This window comes from Megalops cyprinoides, chromosome 5, assembly GCF_013368585.1.
Source record: "Megalops cyprinoides isolate fMegCyp1 chromosome 5, fMegCyp1.pri, whole genome shotgun sequence".
NCBI classification, from domain to species: domain Eukaryota; kingdom Metazoa; phylum Chordata; class Actinopteri; order Elopiformes; family Megalopidae; genus Megalops; species Megalops cyprinoides.
Window position 1 is genome coordinate 27819960 of NC_050587.1, and position 14584 is coordinate 27834543.

The 14584-nt window shown below is 39.5% G+C and overlaps 1 protein-coding gene across 1 annotated transcript in view; it reads right to left on the reverse strand.

Annotated features, from left to right (window-relative positions):
- Positions 1-13581, reverse strand: part of LOC118777718 (putative cytochrome P450 120) — a 48214-nt gene extending 34633 nt beyond the window's left edge. The window contains exons 1-6 of the mRNA XM_036528833.1: positions 13140-13581; positions 10559-10636; positions 3088-3172; positions 2161-2196; positions 1548-1687; positions 809-932 (exon numbers count right to left, since the gene is read on the reverse strand). Coding sequence (XP_036384726.1) covers positions 809-932; positions 1548-1687; positions 2161-2196; positions 3088-3172; positions 10559-10636; positions 13140-13329 — 653 coding nt within the window. The 5' untranslated portion in view covers positions 13330-13581. The remainder of the gene's footprint in view (positions 1-808; positions 933-1547; positions 1688-2160; positions 2197-3087; positions 3173-10558; positions 10637-13139) is intronic.
- Positions 13582-14584: the final 1003 nt, after the last annotated feature.

Below are 14584 nucleotides of genomic sequence, written 5' to 3' on the forward strand. Positions count from 1 at the left end.
GCTGCATCCATGCTGAGCGCTGTACTGGGAACAGCTCTTCCCGACATCTCCGCCCTAAGCGCGCTGTAATATGAAGGGGCTTCAGACGCTGTGTCCACGCTGAGCGCTGTACTGGGAACAGCTCTCAGCCAGGCCTGCTGCACGCTGTACTGCGGCAGTGGTGAGTCACAGGCTCAGGAGGCAGGTGCTCTGTGGGGGGAACGGCTCCTCGCCTCGCCACCGACGGGCGGCTCTCCTGATCGCTGCCGCAGCCTCCAGCTGTACTCCCGCTCTGTTCTGCCTCACTGCCCGCGCTCGATGGACCCAGCAGCTGCAGCCGTCACAAGTGAGCAGCGGTTTGATCTGGCGGGGCGCTGAGCCCACGTGCCAGTCCTGTCTCCTTTGAGGCAGCCATAATTATGCCCGGTGACAATCTTAACTGAGATAAGTATGTGGGGACCGCTCCTGTCTGAAGGAAAGAGCATTCCTTGTCAATCTCCCATTCCTTATCTATTGAAAAACACTACAAGGTTTACAAGGCTGCTTCTCAACGCTTGGCCTCCGTGCATTATCTCAGTTTACACCATGGCTGTATTAAGACGTGCTGTTGGTCCAGAAACACAGCCAGTAAGCAAGGTTAGTGGTCACTGTACATGTGGCAAATTGAGTGCTGGCTAAAACTCACCAATCAAGCAAGGCGCCTAACACTTCTCCAGCAATAAACATGGTCATAAATTATGCAGAATGAACCTTGTCAAGTCCAAGTCTGAGAGGAAGGTGGAAAAGCCCCACTGCAGTGTGCCGAGAGCTACAGTTTATCGTCCCTTACCCCTGCTGCTCACAGTCCAGCTTCTCATGGATGATGTCTATCAGCTTGTCCTTGGCCTCCAGTGCTGTGCAGAAACCTGAGGACCACAGGGGCATCTTCACATTGACTGGTGCTGATATAATGCCTATTGGGGAGGAGGAAAAGGACCAAAGAAATAAACAGTGATATTTTTCAAAAATAGAGGAGTTGCATGTGCATAGGAATGAAGCCACTTGGTGGTGAGGTGGTGTTCATAGCTCCACAGCCAGAAAATTGTATCTAAGAGAGTATGTATCTGAGATCACCTGAAAATAGGATAATAATACAATATGATGCACTTAAGCACTTAATTACCAAAAACCAATATATTTATTCACTTAATTGCTCCTAATTAACATTTAAAACTCATCATCATGTACTAAGTTTCACAAAGAGGCATAGATATTGCCCAGTTACAGTTGTGTGTTGTTAATACTTCACAATTAAGTAGCACTAACTAAACCTCTTCAGGACAACGGCAGCACAATTTTCTGCCACTGTGAAACCACGCACCTTCATGCGCTCTGCTGTTACCATGTTAACTGGCTTACGCTACAGCTAGGCTTCATAAGGTTTATAATCATCCTCCAGGGCATCAACAGGAGAGCTGGCCGGCTGAAAGGCGGTGCCACTGGACAGGGAGGAGAGCTGCCGCAGCTGTGAGTGGCGGCGGCAGCAGCAGACGGGGGGCAGGCTCGGGTGCTCCCCGGGCGCCGCTCACCATGCCAGTGAAGGGTGCAGAGCCGTGTGATCTCCCGGAAGTGGTCGGGCGTCTCCTCGGGGTGCACGTTCAGGAACAGCCCCAGCACCAGCTCTGTTCCAAGGCGTTTGAACAGGGGGTAGACGGACTGCGGCTGCTCGCTGAACAACATAAAAGCTATTATATCTTTTGGTGGCAAGCATGAAACATATCCTGAGTGCAGGACATGTGTTGGCACATCCAAATGAACATTTCCTCTGTTTTATTCCCAAACACTTATTTACATTTCCAAAAAGGTCCAGATTGATTTAATTCTCAAAGTAGATATACATAATCAATAACTGTAAGACAAATTTCTGATATTTTTCAGATAAAAGTGCCATTCAAATGTTCTTTGGTGATGGGCAGCATTTAGCTAGTTCCCAATCAAACTCCTTTCTGAAAGAGAGGAGGAGTTTCAGAACCACAAGAGAACCTGCATGACATAACAACACCTCCCGACCCATCTCCTGCTACCCCATTACCCTGCCACCTAGGGACAGTTTATGATTGTATAACACACCAGATAATCCCTATGAACATGATGAAACCAGCGGGTGTGTGCTGGGATGCAGTTCAACCCCAGGGTTCTCACCTTGCAGATAGTCCCTTCAGACAGCGCTCACAAACGCTGCAAGGGAAAAACAGGGTTTACACACACACACATACACACACACACACACACACACACTGTCCATATGTGACATTTCATATGGGCAGCAGTGTAGCACAGTGGTTAAGGAGCAGGACTCGTAACTGAAACGTTGCCCGTTTAATCCTCGATGGGACACTGCTGCTGTACCCTTGGGCAAGGTACTTAACCCACAATTGCCTCAGTAAAATATCCAACTGTATAAATGGATGAAATTGTAAAGAACTGTAACCTATGTAAGTCGCTCTGGGTAAGAGCGTCTGCTAAATAATGTAATGTATTAGCATTTATATAGGTTGGTTTCCACTGTCTTGCAGAAGTGTCCTCACTAGAATTGGACTCCAAAATCACGGGTCTAGCACCCCCAACCATGAATAGCCACCATGCAGCATCACAGGAAGTACATGTGAAATGACATAAGTGAAATGACATATGACAAAAGCCTAAACAGGACAATTTTCACATAACAACTCACCACAAACCACTCTATCCTCTCCCACTGCCTCACTGAACTCTGGCATCTGTGTTGACTTTGGCAGTCAATTCACCAAGGAGTTTAATCAAGTCTGGCTACAACAGTATTGTTTTCTTTGTGAACTCAACTATTTAATCCCTACTACTCACTTTTGAATGTTACACACATCCTACATGATTCTAAGGCAACTAACACACATATATACATTCAATTTAGTATACTACACATGGTACACTAATAACATTTTCAGTATTGAGGTAATTTTTTTATTGATAATTTTATATTTATAAGAGTCACCTGCACATTTTGGAATCGCATTTGGAGACGGTGCTGAAATAGGGTCATGCTGACAGGGACTTTTTTGGAGGGGCTCTGATGGTAGAAAAGGATGCTACCTGTTGATATAGTCTGAGCAGGCCTGCAGACACTTTCCTGTGAAGAGGTGCATGAGGGAGAGACGCAGCAAGCAGGCCTCCTCACCTGAGACAGAGACACAGACAGCAGCATGAGGCATGAGGCTTTGACTGGCAGGGTCATATCAAACAGTGAGCCCACATAAGCAGTGCCCAGTCTGTGGCCCCAGAGTCACCTTGGGCATGTGACACCTTCTGGATTGTATTACAGAAACAAGAAAGACACACAGGACCATATCGGACAAAGAATGCAGTCTGACAAGTCTAAGTTTACGTAAATGGTGCAGATTTATGTGCATGGTAGATGTAGTGAAAAGGAGAGCCCAGGATATTATGCATTATCACATGCTACATATATATCCACTGGAAGTTGCTAGTTGAAATATGCACAGACCATTTAAACTGTAGACAAGCCACCGTAATCCTGAGGCTTCCTTAAACATTAGATAGGTTTTGAGCATAGTGTGTGTGTTGTGTAATGCTTGTTTAATGTCTCCATCTAGTGGTAAAAAAATAGGACACATTAGATGAGTTTTTCATGTAATTAAAAAAAAAAAACAGGGAGTGGCAAGGTGAAGACAGATGCAGCCCTCAAGTTCCAGTAACATTTTACATAGAATGACTTCATTTGTAGTGGGTTCAATGCCCCTTTTGTTTTCTCTAAATATGTTGCACTCCCCAAACTGCCAAACATACAAAAAAAAATCTGCCAATGAATATGTTTATGCAATGAATGAAAAGCAGTAATTTATGGTAATCTACAGTGTTTTAAACCATATCTTAAATGATGCAGGTGAAACTGTCAGGGGTAGACAATGCATTTGCCTCCACGAAAGGTGCAAATCCAAGGACATAATGCCTTATACTTCTGAAGTTCTCATACATGCATCATTATTATGAAACATGAGTAACACATCTTACTTTTACTGACATTTATCTTTATCTATTTGATATTTATCTTATATCTGACATTGATATTTTTATTTATAAGACTTCTCTCAAAAGTTACATTTTTGAATGTTGCATCTATGGAAATCTATGGAATATCGTAGCCCGTACTTTGACATTTTGGTAAACGTGGACAATTTTGAGATTTTGAATTGGCAGGGTGGGTCTTGGGGATCTGTTCCTCAGAACTCTGTTAGGTTCTGCAGTGACGTCTATGTCGGGAAAAACAAGAACGGTTTAGGAAAGGTGGTACCACGGCATGAAGCATTTTTCCTACCTTGGGAAGGAAAGAGTACTGGTACAAGAGCTATGAGGTTTACACAGTCAATAGACAACAATACAATCAGCAGATCTCAAATGTTCAATATCACGTCAATCAAATGAACAAAGTGCCCCACCCCTCCTTTATATTGAAAAATTCAACAGTCAACAACCACAATTGCTAAGCAATCATCAATACGGAGATGAGCAGTGAAAGGGAGGACACATTTGAGATCAGCCGTTCCAATTCTTTGGCGTATTCCACCAGCATCACAGCGGGAATCCCACTGATTTCAGCGACTGTTGACTTCACGGTTGAGAAAACCCTCTCGATCTTTCAGAGCTCCACCAAGGGAAACTGTCAGCCACTCTATTTCAGTGGGGAATATCAACATTCCCCCCAACCACTATTGCACAGTCAGGATGGAGGGGAGGCGGTACACTGCGAGCATTCTCTTCACTGCTCGCCTCACCAAGACTTACACCAAGGGGGTAAAGCGCAGTACCACTATCCGTGGCACCTACAAAGGAGCTCAGGTTAGCGAGGTCATCGCAGCGGTGGGCCGCTGTCAGCCCATTACAAATGCCACACCATGCCCTTAGACCTGTACGTTAAAAATGCTAGGTTTGATGGATCACCAGTTCCTATAAACTTGCATTGTTTATATCCTGTGTGGTACATGTGGGCAACTTAACACCATCCCCAGAGTTCTCAAAAACTTGTGATCTTTTCCATAGAAAACTTGATATACATATGAAATGCTTACAGAGTAAAATACTGATCCTCATACAAACAGCAATGCTCAGTGCATGTTAAAAATATCCAGATTCATGGAGATTCATTGGTGTAATGTGTATGATTTTAGAATTATTGTAAATACTTGAAAACTTAAGAATACAAAGTGATGAACACATATCATTTCTGTTAGGAGAAATTGCATTTTCTACTTCCTGATCAAACCATAACAATCAAAGCCTATGTGTTTTATCCTTGTCAGATGTAGAAGAATAAATATTTTTATTCTGCACCTCATTCACTGGAATATTTTGCATTATTTCTCTTTTTGCACTATGGAAAAACAAAGAGAAAGATCTTCGTGCAAAAATGTAAAAAAGGCATATTTTCAGCATGTTTTGCAACATGTAACAGAGACAGAGCTGCTAACCTTTGTGAAAGTATAAACCATCAATTGTGTCAAAGAATAAAATAATGGTAACAAATTCACAGGGAATAAGCAACAATATGATTCATTTATTCTTTGGACAGACAATTATACTCAGCCCATTTCTTCTACATAATCAGATCAGCCATGTTCTTGACATACAACAGGGTGATAGTCACTCCAGCCAAGAAGAGATGCTAGAAAAGAGAGTTAGAAATAGTCAAAATCAAATCAACACATTTAAATCAGACACGCCAGTAGAACAGAAGAGCAACATCTGTTTTAAAGTTCACTTCCTGAAGGGAGCAGAACATTAGCTTCAGGAGTATAATAAACTTGCACATAGATAGTCAAGTTCATGATAAGTTGATTAATTAAATACATATTGTCAAGCCAGACCCAAGGCTAGTCAGAGTGAGCTCTACTTAAAGCTTAAAAAGCGTCAGCCTAGGTTTATGCAAAAATTAATCACTGAAACAAGTATCTGATGCTAGGCTGTAAATTGTAGCAAGAAGAAACTCGCAGTAAGATGTCGCCAAATGGGCAAATGGTATAAATGATCAGAAGAGACATATTGCATGCACTTTCTTCAGGGGAAAGGAGATGCAGATTCTGATCAAGATAACTGCCATGTGTTAGATGCCTGATTAGCAACACCACTTAAGCTGCCAACCAACAACAGTACCCTACACACACCACAAATCAACACTGTGTTAGCTATCTGGCTGATGCTAATTAGCTGTTCTGCTTATGACAAGCATGGAATTGCATGAAAGAACATCCACCGCCCTTTCATGTGCTAATAGCACATACAAACGCTAAAATTACTATTTCTCTGCACACAATTACACAATTTGCCTTTCCACATCATACACGAATGGAACTTAAACCAGCACAAGGAGCTAACTGTATGTATACAATTAAAACTGGAAATGTCAACTCAAACAGAAATTTAGGGCCAGAAAAAAGAAGTCTGAATTTCATTTCCTAAATGATTTTGTGTACTTCTGAAATACGTAGTGTAGAGATGTTTGTAGGTCAGTTTAACAGGCCTTATGGCTCATTTTGTCTCAACAACATGAAACAAAGTCTGTGGCCTTGACAACAATAGACCTTCAGGCTTACTTTTGACATAGGTAGTGTATCACATTGTTCATGATAAACCATTCCAAATCAATATGTGTGATTTAATTTTTCAAAATCACCCTCACATTCAATATAACTCAACTGACAACAAAGATGCCTTCTTGAATATAAGCCAGGAAATTCATTTGTTTATCTATCTGAATTTGTATAATACTGAACAGGTATTTAGATGCATATGGTCGGTATTTAAGCATACAGATATGTATCAATGGTTTGTGTTTGCTTCTGCGTAAGGAAGAACCTGCTTCATATTCAAATTCTTATGGACACTAATGTTTCTGAGATGTCCCATTTCGAACAGCACATGGGGTTGCATTTGGACCTCTTCCTGATGTTTGTAAAACGCATTGTCTCTCAAGATATGTATTTAAACCTACGGCCAATGATCCTAATATAACTTGTACAAGATGATGGAACCATTTCCTCAGTCTGTACAATGTCACTAACATTTACATGTTGTCTGAATAGTAACATCTTACCTGTGCACACTCGACAAAGTTTGTATGTAGATACTGCTCTTCGTAACTACTTGACAGTGATCTTAAGGTAACTTGTTTGAGACTGTCTAGCCAAGTAATCCTTGACTTGAAGTAAATTCCTGACTCTTTTCATTGAAAAACAAATTTTGTAATTACAGTTTTACGATGAGTCTACATTCAAATGTTGTGCCATCCAGTCATATTTGGTTGTGACTGAAATACAACCAAAAAAGCATAATAACGGTAACTGCAAGCACCAATTAATGGCAGCCAAAGCAGGCAGAAAATATTTACATAAATCTCTTTTGAAAAGCACAGATGTAACCAGACAGTTACATCTTTACTTGAGGTCCTCTTTATAATGTACATGGCAAGCTGTTTAAGCATTTTTTCTTTCGTTACAGAAATGGTCACTGACTTAAAACTCAGCTAAACAGCACTTGGAAAGTAACCATATAGTTAAAGCAAGTTCCACTTGCTGCTGATGTGAACTCTTGGGAATGTTTCCCCTAGATATTTGGTTAGTTACAGCGGTAGGTTGTCAGCAGGGTGGGAGTGCTGTGTGAATCTGTTGCTTTTTTGACCTTTTTGAGGTTCAAGACAATGTCCCAAACTGGGAACATTCTGTTTTCACATTACTTTGCTTACCCTGGGATTTGGGGTGTGTGTGTGGTAGGGGTGGGAGGTAGATTTAAAGTATATACAAGTGCAATAATTAAAATAATCTGAAGTAGCTACAAGTTTACAAAATAGAAACAAAAATCCCTCCTTGAAAAGACATAAAGTATATATTTTTCTAAATGTTCATTTATGTTCAATAATGAAAAATAAATTGCATCCACAAGGCAAGTCAAAAACCCAATGGAGCGTCCAACTGCCCCTCAGCTTCAGTAAACAAAGTACTGACAACAGTTCTTATTAATTAACTACAGCCCTGGTTAATTATTTAACATAATTTAACTGAGAAAATGCTAAAAGTGACAAAACACAATGAAATATGGGCCTTCAACTAACAAGATTACTCCTGGAATGTCACAGCATTTACATAAAAATAAAATATGGTGAGTTTATTATTATTTATGTTATTATTGATTTATTGGCTTATTACAGTCTCTGTGAAACCTTGCCTCATTAATTCAATATATTAATCATAATCCACCCGATTCTCGTGCAAAGCAGGGTATTACTTGTATTATGAGTATTAGTGCTGTACATACTGTACTGTAATGTGCAAAGGCTACTGTTTAGGAAGGGACTATATACGTAAATGCTGACTACATAATATTAAATCAATACAAGTTTTGTATTGATTATTTTAACTTTCTGCACTTTATGCATCTGCGTGATCTTGAAATGTCACGTCTGTCACAAAATGCTTTATCTGTGGGTTGAACACATGTAAAGTCATATATGTTGACGTGGAGAGGAGATATATTTCAACCTTAATGCATTCCTTGTTCTCAGTCTATTGTGGTCATGCTGTCATATCTGCACACTTCCATACTCTGCATGCTTCTGAACGGGGTCAAGCCTGATGTCAGGGCCCAGTGTTCTTGTTTCTGAAAGACAGTGTCCAGTTCCAGTAATGGCAGTAGGACCATTACATATTTCAACACCACAACTTTGACCATCCGAAGTCCTTCAGACAGAGTTTAATTCATCCACCAAAACACGTAAGATCATAATGCATGTCAAGCAGAATTTATGCTAAATCAGGTTGTTAATCAGGTTGACTTGATACTACACTGCAGAAACATGCTAAACAAGATTTCCCATTTTAGAACAGAATATCCTTGTCAAATATTGTAAAAATGACACAAAAGCCCATTAGAGCATTTTATGAAGGTATGAATGGAAAATACAATTCTGTTACAAAGCATTTTTACAGTCAAATAAAATGCAGTGTCAATTAACTTTTAAAGCAGTAAATAGCTTGACAGACCAGAAAAACGCTGTTCTGTATCATGCATTTCAGCTTTGAACTATGCCATTTTATTATACAATTTTCTCCCACTTGCTTTGTAAACATGTGTTTCTACAAGTTACAACGGCTGTTTCAATGGCTCAGTCTGTAATGGCGGATTGCACAAGCCCTTGTAAATACTTTAGAGTGCATTATAAATGTAGCTTTTGTTAAATGTATTTGAAAATCCCCTTGGGATCTGCAATGCTTTACAGCACTGATCAATGTACTTTTTAAATGATTGTATTCAAAATTTCCAACAGGATTTTAAGTGCTCTGTATTCTGAAATGATGTCCTGTAATGTCAATTTACATATTCACTCATTAGAAAGAAATCCCTATAATGATTTATACAACACAATAATTGCAATAATTTGTATACAAAAATTTGCAACAATTGCAACAATAATAACAAAACAATAATACTATTATACAACTATATGATACTTCAACTAAATTTACTAATTGAAATTTTTCAAAAGGCTAACCATATAAGATGGGATATTGGAGAAAAAAAAATTAGAACAACAAAAGCCATGTACAAAAACAGAAAGGGAACAATACAGGTGCATTGTTGGTCCCTGTTAAATAACCCCAGTATAGATAGTAGTGATGATGTGAGACATGGAGCTTGCACTTAGGATAAATAAATGTTATGCAAGTTGAAATGTTCTTCATGTGTTTAATGCCAGGCTGTCAAACTGGATATTTCATATTACGGTGTATGGTTTGTGGCTTTGTTATTTATTTCTGCTGTTGTAAATACCTGGTAGGACGCTACCACAGTGTGATGGGCATATATTCTCTTATTTTAGCCAAACAAAAAAGTTTTAGAAATGCTGTGTCCTCTAACAAGTGTTGTGACCACCTGCAGTAACCTCTTGTTATGTTAGTCTCTTATTTAACCGAGTACTGACTTCATATTGCTTGTGAGCAAGTAGTGCCTGCATTGGTGCTATCAGACCAATGAAACACCCCTGAAATCATTTCATTTCCACTGTATCTGAGCCTCACCTCAGGCATCAGCTGAAACATCTGTTTCTTTGTTCTGCTCTATCTGTTCCGTTTAAAAATCAAATAGCCAACAAAAATGGAGTTTAGTTTTGCCTGAACCTGTGTAAAGCTGCGTTTTCCTCACAAACATCCCAAAAGGAAATTATGTAACACGTCTCTCAAGACTCATTGTTCTGGTGTTAATTGCTGTTATAGGTTGCATGGTGAGCTACAATGTGCATTTGTAGAGTGCCATGATGCTCCAGCACAATGCACAAGGTCATAATAGTACAGCGCTACTTTTACGGCTAAAGCTGCTACATTAAATCCGTCCCCAGTTATCCTGGACAGACCAGTATGTTAACGGCTCCACGTCTAAATATAATTGTTTTATTTGGATCAGCTATTACTGAGTTTTGTGAACGAGGAAAAAGTAGTGATTTGAACTTCAAAATCCATTCATGCCCTGCCTGGACAGAGACAAACGTGACAGTGCTTACCATTGGCTGTCACAATGTTATCCCCGTAAATGTGATGCATGACATCAGATGGATCTTTCTGGAAAACTGATGATTTCTCTGCAGAGAAAGAAAACACTGTAAAACATGAAGCTTATTACCTTGCAAAAGACAAATGCAAAATGAGGACTGTAGACGTGATCATCTTTGGCTCTGCGCACATGCTGAGATCCAGTGCTTAACACAGAGACGCGCGTCACAGCTTTCTGAAACCTTAGACTCAGTCATTGAGCTGGGTTTCAGCTGGAGCTCAAATTTCCATTTGCAGTCTGAAGCCAGATTTTCCACTGATGCATTTCAATGATAACTCAGCAAAGTGGCATGGTCAGCTGAAATCATTTTTAACTTAGACATAGCTGACAACGGAACACTGTCAGGGAGGACACAAATTCATTTTTAGAACAAAATCAACCTCACTGCTGGAAACATGTAACCTTGTGGCAGAGGTGTGAACTCACTAAGCACGTGGTGATTGACACACAGGACTGTGGATGAACACAACCTCTTATTTCTGTGTAATTTACCAGAATTAAGTTTGAAAATTGAGCAATTTAGGTATTTAAATATCTGAAAGGAAACCTGGTTTTCACACAAAAGGTTATCACCCAAGCACATGGGCAATGCATGCGCATATGTCTGCCCACTGTACTACAGCCCTCTCTCAGATCCATCACAGAACAAAATGAGCTTTTACCATGACATAAAACATAACATTTATTTTCTCTGTACAGTAAATGATAGATAGATAGATGATAGATAATAAATATCCATTAATAAAATCAAGGCTATAAGGCTTAAACGGTCTTGGTGAAGACATATAATGTAAACTCTGGACATGGCTTCTGTCTTTTTGCTAACTAATTTATAATCTGCCTTACACCTTCCTTTGTCATTTAATGAGTGCACTTAAATAGGACAGGTAATCTGTGTAGGTTTTCCAGAGCCTCTCTGCCTTTGGCTTGTCTTGGTTGTGTTAAGACTGAAGATAATATGAGTTCATATAGTCTTGATATATCTTTTCATTTTCATCCTCATCTCTCTGAGGCTGACTGCATTGTTAAGGCACTGACACTGCAGTACAAGTCTGTTCTCATGCTGACGGTCTTAGTCAGACATCACATCAAGTGTTTTTAAAGTTTTTCTGCACCACACAGCTTCCTCGCTGATGTATTTTAAGTATTCTTCTTTTTTATGACAGCACCATTTATTATCCCCTTTGGTGCCACAAAGGTGCTTCTTCCAAATTAGAATTTAAAACAAACTGCAGCTGTCTTCATTTCCTCATTGTTTTGGCTGATTATAATTTTGCTGTGTTTCAACATCTACTGGGTTTCCATTGTGTGAAGCTCAGGCAATAAGTAAAATTGGTGCCTTCCAGGGCTATTTCATGGCCAAAATATACTCCTAAGTATGAGGTGCTATTAGACAGCAATAGCTGGAACAATGCATGAACTGCTGCGAACCAATCACAAAGATGGTTACAGCTCTGATGTCAACACCAGTAAAGGAAAGGATACAAAGACACTGGAATTTATCAGCCTGATTCTGATGACATAAAAAGAGGACGCTATCAGCAACACAGTAATTTTGACAACAATTTGACAGTAGTGCAAGTAGACAAAAATGACAACAGCATAGAGATTGTAATTTTCGTCCTGTTTAGTTCAATGTAGGAAGCTGACGGCTGGTGTTTATTTTGAATATTATGTCCTCCAGTATATGAATGTGCACTATTAAAAACCAATAAGTATATACATTAAAGAATCACAGTACAAAGTAATTGCTCAATAAACATTTTTTTTTTCCATTGTATAGTACAGGCCACCAACTTTGTAACTAATGCTGCTGTGTGAGGCCATTTCTATTTCCAGTTCTACTTCAGCTATTTAAGTTAAACTTAATTCTCTGTGATGACTTAATACAATTTGTAAACAGTTTAAGGTGTATTAAAAATGACCCAATGTGTCATTTTTAAACCCATCCTTCTCTTCTGTTGAAACTGCTGTAATTTGTGCAATGTCTCTAATTTTTAATATGAACCTCAGATCTATAACTAACCTCCGGAACATAAGAGGCATGCTTATTTCTGGAATCTGATTCCCTTATACAATGTGTCGGTCACAAGAAACTAGTCACGAGTCTTGCATCTCATGATAAACCTTTTCTTGGCCGTTGGGTTCCTAATCTTTGAGATCTAAAATACAAGTTAGTCATAGAATGTGATACTAGCTATATGGATACTTTCAGAACGTAACATTTACGCTGAAATGCTGATATTTCTAAAATAATGTTGCCACGTAAAGCTCTTCACAAATTCACAGACAACGTTCTAAAATATAACATTAATTATTGTGGAGGCATCTTAAACCCCTTTTGCCAACAGTTCTACCGCCCGGGTCTTGGCTCTGAATTAAAATGACCTTGAGACAAAAAGTAACATTAAGCTACAGTACAATGGGCAGTGTCGCTTATACAAGTGTCGATCCACACAAACAAACAATCAAATAGCGCAGAATTTAACCAACGTTACAGCACGCTGTAACGCACTGTAACTGAGGCATACCACAAAGCAGCTCCTTCATCCCTTGCACTGAACATACGAAAGATGTTGACTTGTTGAGTAGCCGGGCTTCGAAGATTCGACTTCCATGCTTTTCGATGCGACGTTGGTAAAAAGCCACTGGATCCCGATAGAATTCCAGAGATTTGTCACTGAGCAGGGAAATCCCAGAGTGTCCAGGTAATTTTGACATATTAGACTACAGAGTCTGCATTTATTTGCGTCTACTATACTATTCAGTGGCTTGGTCTGGTAGTAGCAATAGTGTTTACACCCCGTTTTAAGTGAACTTTAATTCAGACCAAAGTTTGCAAATAAATGAATACATACATTACATTATACTGCTGAACCATTTAGGTATTGCAGAGCGGATGATCTGGCGCCGTAAAAGCATCAATGGTACATTGTTTTATACAGACGGCCACGGAAACATACAAAGCACAACAACTTCCTGGCCCCTTAGCCCCGCCCCCAGCAGGTAAATGAACTGTATAGTTTCCTTTAGACGTCATTGAAAGGATTAAGGAAGCCGATAACCATAAATCACTCCGGGGATACGAAATCGAAAACTCACATCGTGAAGCATGTCTATTTTTTAGCATGCCTACCTTCGATCGTGAAGTTTTTCCGCTGAATTTATATAATTCCTTGGCAATTATATATACTATATATGATGTGGGTCTATGTGCAAGTTTTTTTTTTCACTAGCTGTAGATCTAAGGAGGCTTGGGGAAAACACACATCTTGTACATCGTTATTCAAATGACAGTATTAACAGTTTTACACCTTACACATGCTATAAACAGTTGGATTTCTACAAATCTTTACACCATGACCCTTGGTTGAGAGTGCTGAGTGTCAAGTCTCATTCATACAATCATATTGTCTTTGATTATAAATCACAGGCTGTTTCTCATTTTTGTTTATGTAAGAATGATGTACGAGCTTTGAGTTAATGTTTATATTGTGTTTCCCCTCTGCTTTGAGATTCTATGGTTCTCCATCAGAGCAAGTGGTGTGATTTGTCAAGTTGCCATCTGGATTGTTTCTAAACTTGCAATGTATTGTCTTTAACCCTTTAGTACAGCTGCAAAGTGTCAGTCTCATGAATGAGATTTTAACCACAAAGGGAGTGATTTGGGGTCAATGACTGAGATGTCTTCAGCGGGTAATAAAAGCCTTCCTAAGCTGAACTATTTGAGATTCACCACATACCTCTATGGTGTCATTACAAACAGAGAGCATAAACATAAAATAACCTATAAATTATAACCTGGCCAATGTGGACCCTAAATACTCTTTGAAAGGCTTCCACAGAGCACATCTCCCTCTTTGCTTTGTCTAACATCAGGCCATGTCACTCCCATGCCCGTAACTAGCTATGAGGTCACCGAGGTCCGGACCTTGGTGATTTTTTTAGAGCTAAAAATAAAATTTGAAGCTAAATA